General features: G+C 33.4%; 1 protein-coding gene across 2 annotated transcripts in view; it reads right to left on the bottom strand.

The window, feature by feature from the left end:
- The window catches only part of Myo10A (unconventional myosin 10A), a 202,060-nt gene that overhangs the window by 11,319 nt on the left and 164,728 nt on the right, over nt 1-26,013 (bottom strand). For both annotated transcript variants that reach the window (XM_090408362.1, XM_090408363.1), the window contains exons 38-46: nt 23,926-24,019; nt 22,848-22,898; nt 22,512-22,632; nt 6,094-6,197; nt 5,041-5,184; nt 1,937-2,046; nt 1,147-1,291; nt 220-292; nt 49-125 (exon numbers count right to left, since the gene is read on the bottom strand). In XM_090408362.1, coding sequence (XP_090264488.1) covers nt 49-125; nt 220-292; nt 1,147-1,291; nt 1,937-2,046; nt 5,041-5,184; nt 6,094-6,197; nt 22,512-22,632; nt 22,848-22,898; nt 23,926-24,019 — 919 coding nt within the window. The remainder of the gene's footprint in view (nt 1-48; nt 126-219; nt 293-1,146; nt 1,292-1,936; nt 2,047-5,040; nt 5,185-6,093; nt 6,198-22,511; nt 22,633-22,847; nt 22,899-23,925; nt 24,020-26,013) is intronic.

Raw genomic sequence — 26,013 nt, 5'->3', positions numbered from 1 at the left:
AGTCAACTATATTTCGAAAAATGAATGTTTCAAGGTATTTGTACTCACCACTAGAATGGTATATACACAATCTACTTCAGACTGGTTCTTGTTCATTGGATAGTCGCCCATATATCTCATTACGGCTATTAAAAAATCGTATGATATGTCAATGAGAACTGAAAGAAATAATGAAATATTTAATAACAGAAATATATTGAATAATAACACCAAACGTACCTATAAAACATTCCAAGGCGAATTTATTTAATTCGGCAGATTCAAATTTCAACAGCGAAGCCTGAATAGGAGACTTAAAGGGGATAAAAAAAATGGATTAAAATGGATTTCATAACAAATAATTAATTTAGAAGTATTTTATTTGCATATAATAGTCTTACTACTGATACATAGTCTTATTACTGAAACATAAAATGAGAGCAATAAAGAACGCGCATGCGTCGTGTGCCAGATTTATCTATCGATTTGTGTGTGTCACTATACAGGATCATTATTATGAGAATAGACAAATGAAAGATGAATTTTTAAAATTATTTTTCCACATAACCTACGAATTTGTTGAGACATTTGTTTCATCTTTCCACGAGTATTTTAATGTGGTGAAAGATTGTCCATCCACAAAACCATCAGCACATGGCTGATTTTACCTATTACGAAATATTAAGCTCACCATCAATATCCATGGTTTTCACAAACCAGCTGTTTTGAAAACAGAAATATCTACAGCTACATTTCCAGGCTATTCAGCAGCTTGAACTGCCGAATAAATATTTGGCAAGAACACCGGCAAGAATAAATATTTTTCTCTGTATTCAGATGTCACTTGATATAACATTAAATTCCTACAATACTTCGCTGTTATAAATGCACACAAGAGAGATGTTTGAAATATCATAACAGCTAGTGCAGTGTCGCCACCTGACAGAAACATTGAAAAATGCATTATGAGGTTCTTCTTTCATTTGTATATTCTGATATGTCAAAAATATTGACTTTTCAAATAAAAAAAATAAATAATTGTAGAACCACAGTTAAAATATTAATCGAATTGTTGCAGATGCTACCAGATATTAACATTGCTCAATGAATTTAAAAAATAATCTGTTTGATATAAAACTATGGAAAATTATAAAGATCTCAACTTACTTTGGTATATTTGACCATATCTGCCAATTCTTTCCACGTCCAGTCCGAATCTTTTCCTTTCTTTCCTTTCTTCTTCGTTTTTAAACTTTCAATAAGTTTAATAGACCCCCTAATAGAACCTTCTCTCGTCCTGAGCATTTCGTACCTAAAAGTAAATAAATGAAAACTTTAATCCTCACGTTCTGCAAACTAAAGATGAAATAATAATGAATAACTATTCCGGATAATTTATACGCTAGTGTGACTGCCACGACAAACAATCGTAAGATATATTTATAGATAATAAATGCCATACAGCTTTAATCACTTAGTACTAAAGCTCCATTTTCATTATAAAATTGTCCCTCTACACGACTAGAAGATCAATATATATATATTTTTTTTTTTCAGAAACTAAAGTCTCATTTATAACAATAGTTAATCTAAAACCAGGCCATTCTCCCTCTTTTGAAATGCACAAAATATGAAACGAATTTCTAGATTTATTGAAAATTAACAAATTTTATTTTTATTTTAAAGAAATGTACATAATCGTATATATTTATATTTATTTATTTTTATCGTCTATATTTTATTTAAATCGTATATATTTATATGATATCCTATTTGTAAGAATTTAATGTTAGTTCATGTCAGATTGAATAATAATCTTTTGGGTTTAATAAGAGAATAAAATGACATTCTTCCTTTGTTTAATTAAAGATTAACACTTCATTAAAATTATACATAAATAAAAGCATACTTTGTATGTTTTTTTTTTTTTTTAACATTTTGGAATAAACTGACTTACTTGTCAAGGCTTTCCCTGAAGTTGAACAGAGCAAACTGAAGCAAAGATTTTGCGTCGTTATTGGCTTGAGTTGACTGAGTGATATCGCTTCTGCCTTCATCAAAATGCTCCTAAAATGAGTAATATATAAATACTCATTCTATATTATTAATTAGTTTCACTTAGAAAATAATGAGTTTCTTTATTTTGTAAGTGATAAATATTTTGATTATATTATTTCAGAAAATAATGCATTTTTTTGCAACTTCGGTTACAGTTGAAATCAGAGTATTATTAGTTATGAGAATTAATTATACATTGTTGCTAATTCGTAAGACATGGTCGGTGAGTGACAATGGATGGTGTCCGATGCAGAAATACGTAATTATTTTGACTCTAGAGTCAATTATTCAGCTTAGGTATGCTCTACGAACCATACATTTATGTCAGGGATGTGCAAACCCCAGCTTAAGAATTAGTAACTTGAAAAAAAAAAAAAAAAAATAAATAAATAAAAAAAAAAAAAAAACATAAGAATTCTCTATTCCAAAACGGAAAGGTCATTGTAATGAGTATTTTTTTAAAAAAAGAATTGCATTTTTAAGAAATCAACAAAATAATCTTATTAAAAATATCCTTTTTTGAATTTTAAAGTGAATAAAAAAAATAGTAATTTTTAAAGTATAAAGGTTGAGAGAAAGCATAGACATCACACTAAAGAAATACGGAGTGGCCACAAAATAATTTTCCCTCTTTGGAGGTATCTTAGCTAAAACTAATACACGGAATGAGACGACATTTTATACTAAGACTTTCGAAGGCATGGGGAGATGAATTCCGCGAAAAAATATTTAGTGCCAAAAGTTGCCGATAGGAAATTTTGGTGCTGGCGGAGCCAAAAGCAGTCAAATATTTGCAGTAAACGCAGGTAAAAAGGATTATGCAAATTTTACTGTGCGTACGTGAGAGTAGCGCCACCAATTCCACTTAAAAAGGGATTGGGAACGTTCAGGCAGTTATTCGAATGACTGACGAATTGTGCTCAATAAGCATCCTACCTTGCCTCAGCATGCTTTACTTGTTAAGTTGTTTTACCTTAAACAGTGCAATGCCGTAGCGGCCCTTCGAGAATTTAGAAGGCTTCATAACCTGCGTACAGGTCCTATGTCAGCTGTAGCACTGAGAGCTATGATTAAGAAGTTTGAAGAAACTGGATCACTAGGAGTTAGACCTGGCAGAGGACGGGAAGCAGTGTAAGAAAAGAGAACATAAAACGGGCTGTTATGAACATCCAATCCGACTCCTTACGCTTAGCTGTAGACATGTCGCACACCGGATGCAATCTGTTGTACACAAGAAAGGTCAGCACATTGAAAATCGTGTATGTGGTCCAGGGAGCCCTGATTCTGATGAATAAAACATTATTTCCTGTGAGTTCAATCACTACATTAATTTCTGTGGCTCTCGCAAGTTGTTGTTTTAGTTTAATTATTATTATTTTTATTATCATTATAACGCGCCACATATACAGTTGGAATGAGTGACGCGGCTGTCGCTTACAACCTCGAGATGTTATTATTCCATTTCATCTGCCTTTAATTAATTATTCGCTTGTTTTCGGCTCCGCCAGCGCCAAAATTTCCCCTATCGGCAACGTTTGGTACTAAGTCTTTTTTCCGCGGAAATCATCTCCCCATGCCTTCAAAAGTCTCAATATAAAATTTGGTCTCATTCCGTTTATTGGTTTTAGCTACAGATGCCTCCAAAGAAGGAAAATTATTTTATGGCCACCCTGTGTGTTTATGAAGAATAAATTTTAAAAGTGCGTCTCCCTCCCCCCTTAGAATTACTAAGTAATAAATATAAGAAGCAAATGTCCTGTGTACTATTATTACCACATAACTAACAATAAAACTACAACATGTAATTGCACAGCTTAGTGAAACAAATTTACTGAAATGGCCAGCACACTATAAATACTGCTGACTCGTCATATATACTACGGTATTTGTTTTTCTCGTGTGTGTGTGCGCGCGAGCTAATTCTTAGTCTCTTTTTATTCCTGATATTTCATATTTCGATGGACATTTATTGTTGATTCTTTACCTACTACAGTTTCAGTTCCATTACATTCATGGGCCTAGACCACCCATCCTATTTCCTACATCCTGGTATATGGGGGATTGTTCTCATATACATCAGTGCGTCCTTTCATCCCCCATTGAACACACCTTGATCACTGATTCTAACCTGGGGATTGTCCTATATGGTGACTCGATGAATGTGAATTTTTTCAGCAAGACAACGTCACGTATCACAAGGCTTGTATTTTGTGCAAGCGCGGTTTGAAGAGCAATGTTTAAGCATTCTGTATGTTTGGCCTGATTTGAATCCCTTCGAACATATGCAGGATCACGTGAAAAGCAGCATTCGCAGTCTTATATCAGTGCCTCTCACAGTCGATGATCTCCAAGACGCTATTTGATACAGAATATAATAAATTTAGTTTAATCCTTTATCCAAGTGTGAGCAAACAAAGTTTGCACCTGAAAGTATCTTCAGGACTGGGGTAAGGTGGTACAACACCGGGAAGCTCGTTGCAAAGGTGGAGCAAGCTAACATCACTCCTATCTCAGTATCTCTTTGGTCTAGTAGGGGGGGGGGGGTTAATGCCAAGACAGATGCAAGCAGTTGACTCATGAATATATAAAGTTCATTATGAATAATAGAAAATCCTTTAAGTAACTCCTTTTAAGGTCTACAAATACAAACATAGCAACCCTACTTACTTTCAAGAATATTCAGGTACGTTTACTGATCAGTATTATCTATATCTCATTACACGAGAGAAATAAGAACCTGTTGTACAACACTGTCGTGTTATATATGTGGCACAGATATAAAAAGTATTTGTTTGTTATGTTTTTTTTAATCTACATACATACAAAAATAAGATAAAAGGTCAATATAACAAATGGAAGCTAGGTAAAGTACAGTAAAGTGAATCATTCGATTATTTAAATACGTGTTTTATACATAATAATGGATGATATTGTTACATGCTGACATAACATCGCAATGAACAAAGATTTAAATATTGTTGCCAGAAGAGGAATATGACCTACCACTTTACTTTCTACCCACTGTGACGAGTTATCTTTTGACCCATTCACAAGAATTTCGCTTGGTTGCAGAGTCGACATTGCAGGACTATTCAGTTGGCGAGAATACTGGAATCGAGATGAATTGAGAGAGACAGCTTCCTCTTGCTATTGAGAACCAAAACAATTCTAAATTAGTAAGAACAGATATAGCCAAAATGTGAAAAAGATAAATAAATAAAAACTCATTGCAATAACAGGCTTAATGGTAAACCTTTTCAGATTATATATAACTACAAGAATAGTCACACGAAATTCATTTCGATCTCTTTCAAGGAAGAAATTCAATTTAAAAGTTATTATTAATAAAAACGATGTAATTTTTAAAATTTTAAAAGATTGTTTTTAAATTTAAAAGAACTTTAAAAAAATAAAGTTAAAACTACTACAGTAATGTGCAATTATTGTTTATTCAAGTTGAATAATATACAAATATATACATACAGTACATAGTTCCGATCCCATTACCTAACCGACTAAAAATTCCAGGTATACATCAATGTACAGATTCCCAGCAAAAACTTTCACAAAAACAGTTAAGGTTCCCAGCCATGTAAAGTTTGGGAAAAGCTTTCGTGCAGTATAACTGATACTATAAAGTTTATTATTTAATTCTGACAAAAACAAGGTATCTGCACTCTTTAACCTATAAGAACTATGTAGGTATGAATGCTGATTTTTATTGGCTAGAATAATGAGACCATCATTCAGCTTAGCCGAGATCTGAAGTGACTGGGAAGTAAAAAGAAAAAAGAGTTCAATGTCTACTCTCAAAAGCGGAATTTCCGGTTAGACTTATCACATGTGCTGTTGATATTAAAATTGCGAATGGGATTGACATGAAATATGCCTTTTAAATTGATCATTTTTAGTCATTTAAACAGCGCTTTCTTCATAATAAAACTAACATACAACCTCGTTTTGTCACAAGTTTTTTTCTCTATGTATTGTTCCATTGTTTACTAGATTTCAACTAATTTGAGATGAGTAAGGATTAATGATCTTTAGATTACTTACTGTCCGATGAGGTGGTTTACCAGCTTCTTGCTTTCCAAGTGGGACAACATATTCACATGGAAAAATGCCTGCTTCTCCCGTATCTAGAACTCCATATAACCATCCTATTAAAATATATAATCAGTACATTTTAAATGAACCACAGAATAAATAACTAAAAATCAAAATATCTAATTAACACTCAAAGAAATCGACAATTAAAGTTAAAAAACACGTAACAATGGTGGAAACAAACAACTGACATTTCTTGTCACGCTGGCAACGAATATAATTGTTACTTCGCTAGGTTATTTTATTCTGCAATTCCAGTTGTTGTCGTTTGTGATTTAAGGGGAAGCCCTCTCGTATACGTTTGCCAACTAGCATCTGTGTAGACTTGAATTGTGCGTTGGCTCTTCCCAAAGGAAAAACCGGTGGGATGAACTTGGCAAGTTTCCATTGGAGAAAAGGATGAAAGACTTAAGATTTTTTTTTTTGTTTATTTTTTTGCCTTCTTTCTAAAGTTTAAAGACCTGGAGTGAACCTTTAGAGGGTGAAATTGTGGTAGTAGTTCTACTTCAGAGAACATTATTAAATTAGAAATTGCTCATAGAATATGAAGATCAGTGATTGCATTTTACCCCCCTTCTGACTGGAAGAGTTTTGTCTGAAGTAATATTTAAATAATATCTTTTCTGCAGACTATATTTGGATGAGTACCCGATAATGATTTTTTTTAATCTATCGGGATTTTATTCATTATTTCTTTATCAGTTTTTTTACTTTATTTCAATGGATTTTTTTTATTATTATTATTTAGAATGTCCTTCATATTCTGAATGTGGTGCTATATTCCTTGATCAATTTTTTTCTGTCACGTTTGTTTAAATTTTACGTCTAGAATACTGTTCACTATAAAGTTTGAAAGGAAGAGTAGTAAAACAGAATGCCTTTATCGATCCCCCCAAACATTTGGCGTGCTTGCTTCCGATTGTGTACGATTCTCATCTATGTTCTTTATCCTCGGGTCTTTTTATCAGACACACCAATGTTTTTTAAGCAGTCATATTATTCTTGGTAAACTACTCAAAAGTTTTTGGCAAACAGTAAAGTTTTGAAGTACTTATTTCTGTTTAAATATTCTTGATTATATTCTTTCAGAAATCCAAATGTAATCTGTACAAAATGCTTATTCTTAACTATTATTTTCATTCATTATTCCAGATTATTTCACTTAAATCTTTCTTAAAGGTGCAAGATAGAATGGCCGGTTAAGTGGATTGCGTCTTCGCATTCTAACCTGAAGTCTATGAGTTCAAATCACGTGTCGATGGTTGTGAATGTCTTGATTAAACATCTGTTGAAACGACATCTTTTTGCTAAATAGAGGACTAAGCCAGCCTAAAAGGTCTCCAAATCCAAAAGAATATTTTTTTTTTTGGCAAATATATTTTCCTGATATATTCCTGATATTCAGGAATATTTTCCTGGAAGAAATATTCCTGGAATTTACATTCAAAATCCTTTATAAAAATATAAGGTGTACTTATAAATAACACTATATCTTTTAAAATTCAAAAAGTAGTTAAATGTTTTAAAGAAATTAAATTTAATATATAACTTTCCTTTATATTATACATGAAATAACAAATTATAATGTATGAATTGAATATTTTTATTTAAACATGGAATGCTGTCAACTTATGTAAGATAAAATATTAAGGCCTTTGATTCAATAAAGCCTAAAGAAGACATCTGGCCTTGATATTATCTTGAGGTTGTGCTATCTGGCTGTACTCGATCGACAAATTGGAATGTATCAAAAACATTAAGAAAGCGTGTGGAATCGATAAATCAACAAGGTTTATAAACTCAGCGGTCACTTGATTAAGAATATCCCCCCCCCCCAACACACACACTCAACTATACGTTTCCAAACTGCTCGGGCTAAAAGCACGATGTAACGGACTTACAGGGAAAAAAAAAAAAAAAACCGTGATGGAAATGTATATGACTGAAAAGAGCAGTTGTCTGATGCAAATGTTTGTTGCTAAGGGTTGCGTGACAGCCAGGTCTGACTAACTTGGTCACCTGATTTTAAATGACATTCTGAATGTTAGTTGTTTTGTGATGACTACTTCCAGTAGTCTATGACATTCGCTCCAGATCCGAATTCAACTGAATATTTATGAAGCAATGCCGTAGAATGAGCAGTCGGACGGGCTATCTATTCTCATCCACTATCTCACAATTAGGGCGCTATTTTGTCTTTAGGTTAGTATTTACGTAACGATTGCATCATTTGTAGAATCGATGCCAAATTCGCAGCAATTCTGAAGGTTAAAGAGGGTACTACGATGAATAATTTTACTTCAGTGACAATTATTTGTCATGCATAATTTAAAAAAAAATACTTATAGTCAGATTTTTCGTTGAGGAGGATGAAGACAATCCATACACAAAAAAATATTTACATTGTTAATACAGCAATGGCGCCTATACCTTTTAGGAAGCGTTATTGACGCATTTTTCATAGGAAGAATTTTTTTTTTTCTCTATACAAGAACAAAGGCAACAATAAAACACTTTAATGACACACGCATACTTTCACTGATAAAGTGTGTGTCAACAATGAAATCAGAGAATTTTTCATCACTATGTCTCCTATTGGTAACCAAACGACAATGTCGTAATCAGCACGAGATTTGAACGCCTCAAGTCACATAATTACCGTCAAGGTCAAAGTTCGGCCGGATATGACACGTTCGTGTTAAACAAGTTTGCAGGTGAGGGACCTAAGGTTTTTTTTTTTTTTTTTTTTGCATTGTACCCGCAGAGTACCTGCTATGCAATAATTATAGGTAATGTCAACGTTGGCTAGAGAGAGATAATTATTGAACGAAGCCATCGATTTTTCTATTGCGTCATGTTTTGTTTTTCTTCTGCCTTAAAGGCAATTAATGTCTATGTCTTTTAGGCTTAGCAAAACCCGACTTAAAAAGCCAACACCGAAAATGCAGAAAGAATATATTACGTTTAAAGATTTTGATTTCATTAGGTTTTGTTGTATAAAAAAAAAGAAATAATAATAAAAGCTAATGATGTGGAATCTGTTTATTGTTATTTTTATTATTGCCTGAAATTACAACAGTATGTAGATTTCAGTAGTTGACCAAACGACATAACTGTAACAATCAAGCTGATAAAATTATAACAATTAACTTGCAAGACTTGTATTGGATTTCATACAATGGAAATCTACAATTTGTTTTGTAGTCTTTCCTACACAGGTTACTTGGAAAGAATCCCCCCCCCCCCCCACACACACACCTCCTGCCTATTACACGCCAATAACATTGAATGTTTATAGTTTTTAATAGTCCAGTGTCCTTGGTAACGTAATATACTGATGACAGTTGTTGACAAGGAACTACTGTACACACAAGCAAAAACGGAATTATTCAACTACCGGTCTACAATGAATGATAATATGAGCGAGTGAAAGATTAAAGTAGTAAGCCAACCGATGCATTTCTAGTACTCGAATCCGGAACATAAAAATAATATATGATGACAAGTAGTGAAGGATGCAAAACAATTATCAGTCTACAGAAAAAGCAGGAAGTTGAATATCAAGGAAATACGAGATGAACTAGAATAGGCAGAAAATTAAATGTGTGGGTTTATGTCAGAAATGAGATGGGGTCGAGTAAAGGGCTAATGAAAATATACTTAAATGAAACAATGTTAAAAACTGCATACTATGAATGAAAAACGTCCTGTATGATAATGTATAATACAACCTGTTGCAAATAACTTTTCTCTTTTTATTTAAAAAATGCCAAAAAGTTTCAAATTTTCTATGAAATAATAATGTAACTTTAATTTCATATAAAATCTGTATATTAAAATTTAAATAGTTTTAAAAATAATCTAAAATCTGAAATTAGAGAATACACCTTTAAAAAATTGATATTAGTTTTTTACAATTATATAATTATAACAAAGTTGATTTCGTGTTGGAAAGATTTGAAATCTTACAATAAGAATTTGGTTTGGACATTAAGAATAAAAAAGAGAGAAAAAAGAAAACGGGATAGGATGTGATGAGAAATTATTAATACCTTTTTAATTAAAAAAAAGTATGAAATATTCGAATGCACATCTCATTTATGGACTGCATTGCTGATTTTGACGAATCCATTACGACATCGTTAACAAACCCAGATATTACCTGTCTGCAGAGCCATCCAACTGCAAAGGTGTGGCTCACGTTTAAAGTAGAACATCCATTATTAATCAAGACAGTCTTCCTAGATTAAAACGATCCGCCTATGTTGGGTTGGACGTTGTTATAAAGCGATCGATGACAGCAAGTTTATGGTAAAAGCATTAATGTTTTTTTTTGTTTTTTTTTTATTGATGTTTTCAGTCGTCACGTGGGTAAGTTAATGGAAATATAAAACTTGGTTAGACAAGAGAGATTAAAAATAGAAGTTTCAAAATGTAAGTTTCGACTAGTCTACAATTTTGTATGAAATATAAAATAATAGGAAAAGAAATGGAGCTCATGTAGATTTCAGAACAAATATGCTAATCAGAAGCCTTTCCCCCCCCCCCTTTTTTTTTTTTTTTGTAATGATCAGTGTACATTTCAACACTTACTGGCGCGTGATGCAACAAACGGATCTAACTTAGACATTATTAACTGGTGACATTATTGTCATATGAATTAAATACAGTTAAACTATACGACATTTAAGGAAAGAAAAAATGGCATTCTCTCTTCTGCGGGTAAACAAACTACCATTAAGCAGAAAGCTGACAATTATGCGATCAGCAAGTGTCCAATTCCGTACCGGATTGAATAATCATCGAAAGCGCTTAAGATACAAAGAGAAATATCTGTTATAAGAAAATACACATCGAAAACGTACCTCTCAAGAGCCTTTTTACACATCCAACCTTACCGGTGAGGGATTTTAAACGACTAGAGATACACGCTTGCCGCACATCATCCGAGGAATCGTCACCATCACCTCCCTCCATGACAGACACACTACTGACTGCTTGTTTGCGCTTGCGGAGGGGAACACACACCGCGTAGAACAGAGCAAGGCCAGTGTAACGTTTTCTCTCTCTCGCTCGCTTGTTCGTACAAGCTCCTAGCTATTAACTACCCGTCACTGGAGCGTCTATTACTTGCCACGGAGGCGTAGCGTTCATTTGCTGACAGCGGGTGAGGTGGAACGCCAAGATAATGCACGTGTGTCAGGAAATGACCACAACAATGCCATGTCACCAGAGAATTTTGAAAAGTGAAACTCCCCAATTTTTATTTTTTTCCAGGAAAGGGATGTAGAAATAGTTAATCCCAGGAAATGTCCCTTTTTTTGGGGGGGGGGGGAGGGGAAATATACACGGGACATTCCTGGTTATATATATAAGACTTATTTGGTGCTTACAGTATGTAAAAATATAATAATACATCATCGCGAATTATTTTATGTATGTAAAAACGATGTCAAATTAGCTCTCACTTGAAAAACTTTTTAAGATGTCTCCTCGGTGAGTTTTTGATGTTACTTGGGAAAGCTAATAAATTCAGGGTAATTCTTCATTCCACAATAAAGAATTTAGTGGCTTCGAATTGCAGCCAGATTCTTCGAAGAAGCCACTACCTCCGCGGAAAAAAAAACAAAAAAACTACTGAATTTATTCACTACTCAAAATTGGTTACATATGCTCATCACGCATGTTATTGCTGCACCTGTGTTGTCACAGCTGTGCACTTGGTTCAAAGCACACCCATTGTGTGTGTGTGTGTATATATATATATACCTCGATATATCAGTATATTGCAAAACTTGCATCAGATTAGTGACATGTACAGGCAGGGGTAGAGTCAGGAAGAGAGAGATCTATGATGTTAATCGAGATGGTTTGAAAGAAACAAGAGAAAAAGCTAGTTCGAAGGATTTGTGTACGATCTGGATGTGCAGCAGCTACTCATGTTATCATAAACGTATCAAAAAGTGGAGAAATAGAGGATATTTGGGTGGTGCAGTGCCAGTGGTGGTCTCTGTAGAAAAGAACAGGTTGGTGTGAGTCTGAAGGTAGAGAAATCACATTAAAACTGTCTTCCACGTGCGCATGCACAATTAATTGATAATACTGTATTACTGGAAAAAAAAAATCTTACATTAATTATATACCCTTCAAAATTTCTCTCTGCTATCTATCTTGAATGATGATTGGGCATATCAGCGATGATTAGCTGGCGGTCAACACATTGAGTCGGGATCCAATCCGACCCTTGCAGATGCCAACGGGATTTCGATATCGGTTTTTCCAAAGTGCTTTCCATTTTTTTTTTTTTCAATTAGAGATGCTTGTTAATAATGAATTTATACGTGCGTAATGGGAAGAAAAACTGTTTAATATACAGCTTTCATGGAATTTCAACAGTTTGTTTTATTTTCTTTGATATACAGTTAAAGTACATATCAATTGCCAAGTATATAATTTGGCAAGCTGTTATGTAGTACGGTACTTCAATAATACACTGGACACGTTAAGGTGAAAATGTGCAACCAATGTTTATATATTTCGATTTACCATTAGAGGCCAAAAAAAAAAAAAAATCGCGATAAAGAACACAAAGATGAAACTGTATCGAAATTTATAACCAGCCTAAGTCATTTACAGACCATCCGATGATCCGGTAGGATAAAAACCATTAGCCCGTTGATTGGAAAGAGATTTCGCTAACCAGAACGATCATAACCAACGAACTAAATGTGACATATTTTATTATTATAAATATACATTTTATATTTACTAACGTGATATCTCTTCAATATGCATAGAACTAATAACTAAAACCAGTTCCTGCTGCTAAAAAAGATCATTTGAACTTTTCATTGCTAAAGATAATGTTCCAAAGAGGGGGGGAGGGAGGAAAACTATATTAAAAACCTTACGAAATGGGATAAAATGTGGACATTAAAAAGTGTATATGTAGAATAAAAACCAATGCAGAAACAGAGAAAAAAAATTGAAGTAATAGAGCCCTAACCCAGGTGATCCAGTCCGTAACATCATGGGATCACCTCGATTTTGTTCATGTTTATTTATATTAACTCTCTCAAAATCAAAAATTTTAACATTTAAAGAGAAAAAAAATTAATTAAACGAGTGTTCTGTTTCTCTGAAATGTTTTAGAAAGTGAATTAGCCACAGTGTGGGTTTTGCTATTAAGTCCTTAAAAGGACTGGAAGACGGACTGAGTCCTTGACTCTTTTATCCCTTCATCTGAATGTTATTGAGCTAAATGCTCTAGTCATGACAATGCTGTAGCCAATAAAGTTTTAACTGAATTAAAACTTCATTGGCTACAGCATTGCTATCCATTACCCTCCAAGGTTATTAATCACTGCATCTCACGATCATTTAATCATGAACCTCCAAGCCATTAAGCGCCGTTTTGCTATTATAGTAAATTTTGCTATTATTTATAAGGGGCGAAGCAAGAATGCTTTTCATCTTCCCCGTTATCTGTAGAGGACAGTGTAGGGATAAGGTTTTATTGAGCTATTATTAAAGCTCTGATCATGGCAGGAGGGTAACAGCAATAGCCGAGCCTTAGTTAGAACTTCATTGGCTACAGCATTGCCATCCATTACCCTCCAAGGGTATTGGACTGAATGAATCAATCACCGCATCTTACGGTCGACTGATTCCTTATTGAGCTATTAAAACTCTGATCATGGCAGGAGGGTAACAGCAATAGCCTAGCCTCGGTTAGAACTTCATTGGCTACAGCATTACCCTCCAAGAGTATTGATCAACGCATCTCATGGTCGACCATACCGATTGATTTCTTATAGTCCTTATAAGGACTGGCTTAAAGGGGCGAAGCAAGAATGCTTTTCATCTTCCCCGTTATCTGTAGAGGACAGTGTAGGGATAAGGTGTTATTGAGCTATTAAAGCTCTGATCATGGCAGGAGGGTAACAGCAATAGCCGAGCCTCAGTTAGAACTTCATTGGCTACAGCATTGCCATCCATTACCCTCCAAGGGTATTGGATTGAATGAAGAATCTAACTGCTCGTTCCCGTCTTCACTTTTTTAAAATGAATTTGAAATGAATCAACCACCGCATCTCACGGTCGATTGATCCGGTTGATTTCTTAAGAGTGATGATTAATTAATTATAATATTAAGATGTAGAACAGTTATAGGTGTGATAAATGAATTTCAAAAGTTTACAAAATTCTTTAGAACTTTAAAAATTTTGATTTATAATTCAGTAGTCAATATAAATTACAGTATTATTTCTAAGGAAAATGTAAAAATTACACAAACTACATTCTTGTCACAGAAGTCTGTTATTTTGGAAGCAGGTTATGGTGGACTCCTCATATATTAATTCCACATAACTTACAAACATTTTATAAGTCTTTTAAGCAAACTGCATACACTAGAAAATACTCACACCGTTGCCAGAATGTATCCTTCTGTAGCTTCACGTACACACAAACCTGATGTTCAACTGCTTTTCTAAACCTGTAGGCTGTCTTTCATATAACGACTTTTTTTTTTGGAAAGGATTACACAACTTGGTGACGTAATGATGTTAAATGGTCCGACGTACTGCGTATTTATACTTAAACAGCTAATAACTACGTGTCCGTGAGAGGACACACCTGTGTTGATATTCATGTCGCGTGTGTCCTTCGTTAGCGGATATCCCATGATGTGTCGACACACAATACAAACATTAGTGTATTTTATTGCCAGAGAACAGCGCGGGGTAGGGGGATAAACTGTCATGAGAAATTTATGGGCAACCATGGAAACCAAGTATGGAAAGGAAACCAAAAAATTCGAGATAAAGAAAGATGAGAAAATTTAAATATATGAGCAAACAATGCAGTCACGAATGTTTGAAATACTTGGCAGACTACACAAAACATCTCAATTATCTCTTTTGTATCTTTGTTGAAAGATATTTTCCTCGAAATCTGACAATGGCATTTGAAAAACTCGCATGAATTTCTATATCAGCAAGTAAAGACGTGCTCATCATGATTACTATCAGGGTTAATTCATTTTACCTTTCACCCAAGTTAAATCACGCAATATTTTTCTTTGGTAACAATTTTATTGTTATGCATATTGTTTACGTAAGTGTTACAGTATCTATTATAAGCAAATATAACTGAAATATGATACTAATAATCATTCACTCGCTCTATCTAAACAATAGGTTTTCTTTAAGACAAAGCATAGGTATTGTTATATACCTACGCTTTGATAATAACAATTAACTAACAGAACAAGTTTAAATTTAGTATGGACAGAGTGCAGCTCGTCGTCCTCTGGTGATAGGGAAAACTGAAAAGATAATCTGATTCATGCAGTCGAAGTTCATAGACCGAGAACTTTGACCAAGACGTGACTTTTAAAAAAAGGGGGGATAGAGAAATTTGTCATCAGATTTACTACACTACACTAGCTAGGAAGAAAGAATTGGATGAAGAACATCAGAATTTGATGTTTTACAAACGCTCAACTATGCCTCTTCCTGGAGTTTATCAAATTCCTTGCAACTGTGATCTCTCCTATTTCGGACAAACTGGACGCTCTCTAGAAAAAAGAATCCAAGAACATCAATCCTCCATTCATCACAACAAACCCGAAAAATCTGGTTTGGCTCAGCAAGGGATAGAAACTAACCACAACATCCTTTGGTCAAAAACTCGCCTCTTACCTCTTATCCCGCTATAAATTTGAATGTTTGTCCAAAGAAAGCGTAGAGGCCTTACTCCATCGTCATAACCTAAATCAGAATGACTGTATATCTGTATCAAAAATCTGCGAAAGTCTAATGAGGATAACTCATTAATTCATATTAATTATATGTTATTTAAAATTACTGAAATTATTAATTAATATTTTTAATTCAATCATGTCTCTGCTTAAAAATATTTCCCTTTAATACTTAGTGATATAACATCACGCGGCTTGTTCTGTTTATAAATGATCTATTGTTAGTATTCCACCTTGTATTTTTTTAAAACTGTTCCTGTAATGCCACTGAAGATGGTCTGCAATTTCCAGACCGAAATATTTGGTTAATTAAATATCTTTCTTGTGAATACGTGCTTATATTATACGAACATTAGAATGTCTGTATCAGTAGTGTATTCATACAGATGTTCCGATACTTTGAACTAGAAATCTTTTAAAGAGTGAATATTAAAGTGAGCCTTACACACCTTTCCTTTATGCAATGCCTGAAAATTAACTTTGAATATGTTACTTGTCAAAATATGTCGTTGATGCAGAGCTTAATGGTATGTTAAATTTTATAGACACATCTTAATAATTAACGATCGTTTCTATACAATTTTTTTTCTTGGTTTATTGTGTGAACATTTGTTGATTTTCATTTACATCTAATAACGCTTCCAATAAGCACAGTGGTAGTGGTCCTACACTGGCCGGTGAAAATCATCGACGCTGAACACTTTCATGAAATTTATGCCACGGCTTGTAGGCTGCAGGGCAGAGAAACTAAACTACTAGGCCGATAATTCAAAAAAATACAAAATCGGCAATCAATATTTAAGTATTGCAAATCCGTGGCGCACTCAGGATTTAATCTTTGGAGTGGGGGGGGGGGGGGAGAGCACTCAAGATTTCATCTTGGGGAGAGAGAGTTGAGTAGACGATTTGAGAATAGACACTTTTGCATACGACCTATGACTGAGCATCTGCAGTGATCGCCAATACATGATCTCTTCAGGCTCGGCTCGTGCAAACGAAGTAACGCTCGGTCGTTCCGAGTAGTGCTCGGAAAGACCGAGCGCTACTTCGTTCGCCTTGCGTTCACAGTGGCCGTGATTCCCGAGAGTTGGAGGGTATTCCCACCTTATGTGACCTAATTCATAAGTAGGTAGCATACAAATAGAAGACAATACACAACATAAATAAAAAAATGATGAATTTTAATTAGGAAAAGATTTTTGGAAAATTTTCTAGTGTTTTTTCCTTTTTCTTTTTTCTTTGGGGGAGGAGGTCCCCCTGGGCGCGCCACTATTGCAAACGATCTCATTTTCACGATGCAGTTATATGAGTCAAGGTCAGAAAAATAAGACGCTGTTCTAATCTTAATTCGTCTGCATTATCATGCAATCCAAAATACTGTATATGGCACAGAATACTCCATGCTTCAATATATTTTTGAAAAAATAATACAAAAAAAAAAGAATATATGGCTTAATAATTATAAACAATGAACGTCAACCTTTTGTGCAATTGCTCTCAATGTTGACAACAATTGTTAAACTCACTCCACTATATTTCACTAAAAGAATTATCATTTTATTATTATTATTTTTCATTCGCTATGTTTCATTTTCATCATATTATTGGAAACCGTATGGGACCTATCCAATGATAATGGTGACTAGTTCATTAGTATCATTTTGGATGAGTGCTTGCGGGTTACGTGTATATCTTTAGAATCGATGGTACCACATTGTTCGTGAATGAATCAGTGGAAAACACAAGTAACCTTGTTATGGTCCACGTCCCAATTGGTAACCACAAAAATACTTCCATATGGGGAAAGAGTTGGGGGAGGGGGGAATGAATTCATGGTTCGATAGAGGAAGAAAAGTGAAAAATCACTGAAACAAAACCAAATTGCACTTTGAATTATGATAAACAGCCATAATGGATCAAGGTTAAAAGAGATAATCATAAAATGTAGCAAAAATTCTTTTATCTTATTTGCATGTAAGTTTAACCCGGTTCGTTTCAACCTAATCAATGTAAAATACCCTCTTGTATAAACAGCAGCAGAAACAACAGAAAAAGGAACATCCTTCAGAGACTACAGTTAAAAAACTCCCAGCATAAAACTCATTTCATTTTTGCCATCTACTCAAGTTTTACGAGTCCTATAAAAGTACACCCAATGTTATAAGCCAGTTCAGCAATTTTGTATTAGCTTACGGGGGGGGGGGGGTAATTCTCTGGTTAAGGGTAGTTTTCCACACACGTGCAAGTTCAATGTACTTGGCCGAAGTTCCTTTTCCCGGTTCACTGAGTCTAAAAGAATATTTTCTGAGATTTAAGGGGTGAAGGGGAGGGGAGAAGTGCGTGTTCTTTTAAATTAACCGCAAGAATATTAACCAATAAGGTTTCTTTCCTTTTATTCAGTTCCGACGTTATTTTTTTCTTGAATAACTGATGTCCTAAAGATACATAAATTCTTGGGATTTGTTATTGCCTTTCATTTATAATAAAATTGCATTACTCTTGTGATAACCTTAACAGGTTAAATATGGATAATTTAGAATAACACTGATATTTAAATATGATTCTACCTTATGTATTATTATTTTAATGAGGAAAAGAGGCTATGTTCATTTTTCCCCAAATTTATTTCATATTTATTTATACATTTTTTTGTGTGTGTTAGGCAGTTATTTATATTTATTTGATTTCACATCTGAGAGATAATGTAGTTTCCCTTCTATTTTTAGAATTCCAAATGAAAATTTGATCTGTTATTTGTAAATAACAATATTTTCAAGAAAATATTTAGCTGCGATTGACATATAAAGAAATAGTCACAATGTAAAATATTAAGTTACCAGAAACGTATAAACTCATTAATATGATCATATCATAATTTCATTCAAAATCTAATGCCCAAATCCAAATAGGATTTTTAATTCACCAAAGGAAAAAATTCATAAAGTTAATGAGAGTAGTAATTGTCTTTATTTTTCTTTTAATAGTGCGTTAGTATTTCTGAGACTAGTATTATTTCAACTCTCCAAGTTTTAAGTAACTCCTTATGAATAGCTCTGATATTTACAAAGAATGATTTCGAAGTGTAGGACTTTAATTATAATAATAAATCAACCACTCTTTACCAATTTTCTTACAATACCTTAGCAATATGAATTTATACATTTTATTGTTACAAATTACTTCGATAATCAGTTTCTTGGAGAGGTATTTACATTCCTTATTTCAAGTTTTGTGTTTTATTGTAACCGGTATTGAGGAAAGCAAGGCCACAAATGATACGTTTAATTTTTGCAAGCCAAAATATACCGTAAGTTCAGAGGCTAATACTATCCCCCTCCCCCCAAGAAAAGTAAGGACAGCGCACTGTGCCTTCTTTAACTGGTTTGTCTGTTTTGTGGGAGAGACCTACCTCAAACCGTACTACTCTACTATGAGTATAAAAATGTACATTTTTAAGTACAGTATTATAGTTGAGGAATATTTACTTATAATAATGGCATGATATAAGATTATTCGTTTTGAATGTAGTGATTAATTGAAATAAATTACTTGATGAATTTTATATCTCCCCTAAGCAGCTATGAATAAATGAAGAAAAAAAAAAAAGAATAAACAGCTTAGAAAGTTCTCATAAGCTTTTCTGACCAAGTCGAAATTTGACCTATAAAGGGATAATGAATTTTTTTAAATATATATATATATATATATATATATATATATATATATATATATATATATATATATATATATATATGCAACTTTGATATATATGCAACTTTGAGAATGCAACTTTGATGCCAAAAGTTGCATTCTCATAAGATTTCAATTCATTTTTGAAACGCTTTAAGTTCCAAATATTTTACTATGAAATAAAAAATTTACTTTTAATATCCTTCCATTTAGTAAAGACCAGTTATAATCAAACTGTACTTCACTAGAGGGTTAATGTAACTGCAAACAGTTGGAGGAGGGGGGTAGTTTCTCAAAACTACCGATTTTGAGAAACTACGTATGCATTAAGAAGCCAGTGTTTCAATAATAATAATAATAATAATAATCATAATAATAATCTTAGGACCATTCCATGATAAGACAGTCAAAATATTTTGATGAATTTAGAACGGAAGTTCACCTACAACTGTTTTTTTTTTTTCCTTTAAAATATTATCTTTGCGTTTTCACAAAGCCTATTTTATAGGAAATAGGCAATATGATTACAGTTGTAGGAAATGGAATGAGCTGTGGTAAGATATTTTGACACTAAAAACACTCCAGAAAAATATTATCCTCCCTGAAGGTAGTTTAATTACAATAATAGTAAAAAAAAAAAAAAAAAGCCCACTTGTATTGTGTTAAATATGAAGAATATTGCATTTATTACTCTTATGTATATGTAACACCATAAAGAATGCGTGATCGATTTTATTTTCTTTAAGAGCTGATAAATAAAAAAAAAAAAAATAGAAATAAATGAATATTCTTATTTTAATTTCCAACAATATTGTTTTTAGTTCTTTCTGTAAAATTTAACTATAATGGAAAGTTCTAAGTTTGCAAAAGAGCAATTTTACTCCCTATATTTGCATAATATTTGGATAATAAATATTTAAAATTAGTGATTAAAAAATCATTGGTTGAAAGAATTTTATTCTGTGCATAGAGCATTGTCATCTTGTAACAGAATCAACAATTCTCTTTTTTTGAAGAAACCGACTGACAGCTCCTTTTTCGATCCGTAAATTTTTCCAGCATCTAATGAGTTATATTTATTCTCTACATTTCAAGATTATTAAATTAAGGTTTAATATTTTATCACTCTATACAATATCAGCTTGTTTATTGTCGCCTTAGACTGATATGACGTCACGCTATCACGTTTCTATGGCAACAGTATATTTGGCTTATGCAGACTTAGTGAATGTTTCTGCTGTCATCCGACAAGATATCATCAGCAATTGTTCTATGACGTTTGAAAATGTGCAAATAAAAATTATGTAATTAGATGTGCAAAGAGTCGTCTGCGACACATATACGAAAAGTACTATCGGGAGACGTGTTATAAAAAGTGAGGGGGGGGGAGTAGAAATCCGAAAAATACAGAATATATGTAAATTTTCGATTCTTCTGAAATAAATAGAGAGAACTATATAGGCAATAAAAATAAAATAAAATAAATAAATAAAATAAACAAATAAAGTCGAAGAGATATAGAAATAGCATTGCACCATTAGTTTATTTTGGCACGTTATTACGGTCACAATGATGATACAGTTGAACGATTCTAGTGTGTCATTTGTGGTATTTAATTCATCCTTAAAATGCACGGTTCGATGCACTGGAATGCCAAGTTGTTTATTGTACGTTCACGTTTCTAATCTGCAAATGCTTCGCCTTCATAGATTTCTAGAAATTGCATTAACACTAAGACATAACTGCCTCATTTTAAATGGATCGCAACCAAATTCTCTTAATGAGAAATATTCGAGAATAAAGTAATTGAGTTCTATTAAAGGTGCACTGGGTGAAAATAACTGAAACTTGTGGGTTAGCTGACACCAGTTTTATCCCTCCCCACTCTTAAGTGAAATCCAGAATCCAGTTATAACAGATTTATATATTCTGACTTTTGTTAAATCTTTATTTTTCAATGTAGATGATATAGATAGACTGATATAGAGGATTTTATGCGTTTTTGTGTTGTGATATCTTATTACAATTTTTATTTATATATATTTTTTTGTGTGTGTTCATATCGTTGATTATTTCGATAATTTACAGTGGTACCTTTCTTGATGCTAATCTTTTGAGGACATCCTATCATCTTATTCTAATAAGAGCTTTCTTGAATTCAAATAAACATGTAATTATTGGTTTGTTATATTTATGCTTTTTTTTTCAGTATAAACAAATATAGCAGTAGTACATGATCATCCCTTACGAAATGCTTGTTTTTCATCATTATAATGAGAGCCTCCGTAGCTCAGTCGGTATAGACGAATCGAACCCAGGTCGGAAAGACCTGGGTTCGATTCCCGTTAGTGACGTGAAGAACATTTGTCTGGTCTCTTTCGACGAAAGGTGAGTTAGCCGGTCTCATATAGAGGTAGGGTTTTTTTTTTCACCCGGAAACTTGGGTATTTCAACTCCCAGAACACTCACGGATTACAGTCAGGAATACTTAAGACGGTCCCTCCAGACATAGGTCTGATTCGTCAGCTATGTCGCTCCCAATCCGAATAAAAATAGGGGAAGGGAAAGGACTGAGATGGTGTCGTACCTCCCATAAAAGGGACTCATGGCTGTTGAATCATCATACGAAATGAATAAATCATAATTTACGGCTGTAAGTTTGGTCCTGAAGAACACCAATCATATCCAAGGCATTTCTGATTGATTGAACTACTTTAGGCGCGTGCGTTTCTTTTGCCTGCTAAATAATTTCTTAATGATTAGCTCTGATGAGTTGCTCAAGAATATTATGAAGTTTTAAAGGCCAGTAATGATCCATAATTAACGATTATTCAATATCAGAACAGACAATCAGCCTTTCTTAAAAAGAAGCCTATATTAATACTTAATGAATTGCAAGGCGTCTAAAACTTACCTTTATCTAAGTGAACATTTTTGTTCTTCACAACGCGTATAATGTCTCCTTGAAGAAAACTAAGAAGAGTTGCTTCTCTTGTGACATAGTCCGCTACAGCCCTAACATATTCATGAGCTCCCTAAAGAAAATAATATAAAAAAAAAAATGTTCAATTTAATATCCTATCCACTACCAAAGAGAAGAAAGAGAAAGTATATTTTTAATGCTTGACGTTACTTTAAATATATATTAGGCTTCGCTATATACTGCACTCTAGATGGTGATGTTTCTAGACTTTACAGAAGCTCATTCGACGCAAACAACATTAATATTTCACCTTCATGTAGCACTTACTTGGGCAGATTCCACACAGAACTGCTCGATCATCGAGGTGATCTTCTCTGCCTGAAATATTCAAATAATCTTGTGTTATGGCTTGTTTTTATTTTACTGTATAAAACAACTAGCTTAGGTTACTACAAAAGAAAAAAGAATTACCTTATGCAATAATTTAGAACGTGCATGCATATATATATATATAATCAGAGAGAGCGAGCGAGATGGGGAGAAATCAGTTGCACGGTGTGGCATGAAGCTAAGCCTACTCAAACATTATGGGTACATTTATTTATTTATGTTCAAAACAGAGGAAATTCTAAATATATATATATGTAATTTGAAGGCAATAGGTCAGTACTTTTCAACCATCATTTATCCTACTGATACGATCTAATATTATTACGGCTGCAAGTGGCTTACTCGCAGCATCGGGCACTCTGGAGTCTGACCTTAAACTCGAGTGTGATCGGAACGGTGCAAAAAACAAAACAACAACAAAAAAAAACAATACGTTGAAAGAAAAATTATATGATTTTCATATACAAAAAAGATTTAGCTCTTTTATTCCTCTATAGCAACAATAGATTCTACTTGTGTCTATCACGTGACTCTTGAGAGTTTACGTTGTCGATAACGAAATAAGCATCGGTACAGTGCAGCAGTAGTAACTGTTGCTACTACTTTGAAATGTTCTGTTAGGGCAAAACGTTAGCTATGCGCGACTTCGACAATATATTGGCGCACAACGCGCATCCTGAAATTCATATTCCAGGATGAATTTAATATTTAAACAAGTTGAGGTTAAATGCTTTCACAGATATTACAATTTAATGCAAAGAAGTTACTTTTCTGCCAACTCGTTATTTATTTATGATACTAATGTTTCTGATATAAGGAGTGATCTCCTAAAAGTAAAAGGATAGGTAAAACCAGTTTAAGCATTTCGATAAAGGATTAATAGCTTGCAGGTCAAATTTTTCTCGGTTTGACAAGGAATCGTGATTAGCAGGTTGTTCCGAATTTTAATCCAGAAAAGTTTACTATACTTGCTTTAATTACCATTTACTATTCAGTATACTATTCAACTTCTTACCTTATGTGAATACAGCGTCATCCAGCCACCATTCCTGAGCAATATCTGAAGAGTACTAGTTCTTGGGACACTCACTTCAGCTATATCTTCAAAGCTATAAAAAAATAACTTCGTCGTTAATTAGTAAATATATAAAAATGTTTAAATTAATAGTTATTTTAAGTATTTCTAGTTAGCATATTACGTTAAGAAACGTCTCTATATATAATAATTAGCAATATTAATTAATTAAAAGACAACTGTAATAACTATTTCTTAAAATAATATAACATTTATTATTTCTATATAATATCATTTAAAATGTAAATAAATAAATAAATACTTAATTATAAATATGTACGAGGGTGGTCTGAAAAGTTCTTGGCTTCGACCATAGATGGCAAACACTATCGGCAAGATTTTATTTCTAAGTTGGTACATCTGTCATAAGCATCCATGTGAAATTGCAAGACATTCAAACAAGTAGTTTGTTTTAAACAGCTGTCGGAAGCCGAAGCGTTGTCTGTATCTCTTGAAATGGCTAAAATTGAGTATCGTGCGGTTATAAAATTCTTTGTAAAAGAAGGTTTAACGCCAAAAGAAATTCATTCGAAGTTCATAAAAGTTTATGGGCACTCTTCTCCTTCGTTTTCGACAATTAAGAAATGGGCTTCCGAGTTTAAACGTGGCCGTACCAGTCTTGAAGATGATCCACGTGAAGGACGTCCAAAAAGTGTAACAACACCAGAAATCAAGTTAATGGGATAATAAATCCCTCATTATTTTAAAGCCGGATACGAAACTCGGAGATCAAAATCTGAGAGTTTCATGCCGAAGAACTATCGGCGATTCCAAGCGTAAGTCAACACCTGGTACAACACTAGGGAAACTCGAAGCAAAGATGGAGCAAGGTCCATCACTATCCTTAATATTTTCTCATAATGTAAAATGTTACATTATGAGAAAATTAATGATGAAATATGAGAAAATAAATTAAAATAAACCAGAAATCGTTGTTCAAGTGCACGATATGGTATTGGATGACCGGAGAGTCAACGTGAAATTGCTGAGAATATAGGCATTTCAAAAGAACGTGTAGGATATATTTTGCATGAAGAATTACATATGAAAAAGCTTTGCGCAAGATGGTTACCGCGCTTGCTCACAATAGATCAAAAACTCACTCGCATGAAAATCTCTGAACAGTACTTGGAGCGTTTTAACAAGAATAAAACTGATTTTGTGAGTCGATTTATTACTATGGATGCGACTTGATTCACCATTACATCAGAATCCAAACAGCAGTTAAATCAGTGGATAAAAACCGGTTGTTCAGCGCCTAAGAAGCCAAAGTCAGTTCCATCAGCAGAAAAGGGCATGGCATCGGTGTTTTGGGATGCTAAAGGCATTTTGTTTCTTAATTATCCTGAAAAGGGTAAAACAATAACCGGGGAATATTCTTCGATCTTTTAACCAGACTAGACGAAAAAATCCGTGAGAAAAGACCCGGTTTGCAGAAGAAAAAAATCATGTTTCATCAGGACAATGCACCTGCCCACAAAGTTGTTTTGGCAATGGGAAAATTAAGGGATCTACACTGTATATTGTTGGATTTGGCTCCCTCTGACTTCTGTCTCTTCCCAAAACTAAAACTCTTCCTCGCTGGTCAGCGTTTTTCTTCGAATCAAGCGGTTATTGTAGCTGTAGAGGGTATTTTGCAAATCTTACTTAGAACCACTACAGGGACAGGATAACGGCATTGGAGCATCACTGGAATAAATGTATTAGTCTTAAGGGAGATTATGTTGAAAAATAACAATCATGTTGAAATTATAAAATCGTTTTTTCATTGTTAGGCCGAGAACTTTTCACACCATCATCGTACATTTCTTTTTAATATAATTTATTTCTTTTTTATATTTTAAACAAATATAATCTTAAACAATTTGAAGTAATTTAATTGAAATAATTTAATTCAAATAATTTGAGGTAATTTCCTCTATACATTTTTCTTTATACATTTTACACGAACAGTATAAATTATTATTTTTTCATTTTTAAGAGTCCAGTAGATGGCGAAGTTATTTCTAAAATTTTGCTGGAGAGGAG

This window comes from Typopeltis vanoorti, chromosome 18, assembly GCF_054136105.1.
Source record: "Typopeltis vanoorti isolate ZY-2024b chromosome 18, IOZ_Tvanoo_1.0, whole genome shotgun sequence".
Taxonomy (NCBI): Eukaryota; Metazoa; Arthropoda; class Arachnida; order Uropygi; family Thelyphonidae; genus Typopeltis; species Typopeltis vanoorti.
The sequence above is the reverse complement of the archived record's forward strand: the minus strand, read 5'-3'. Positions and strand labels throughout refer to the sequence as shown.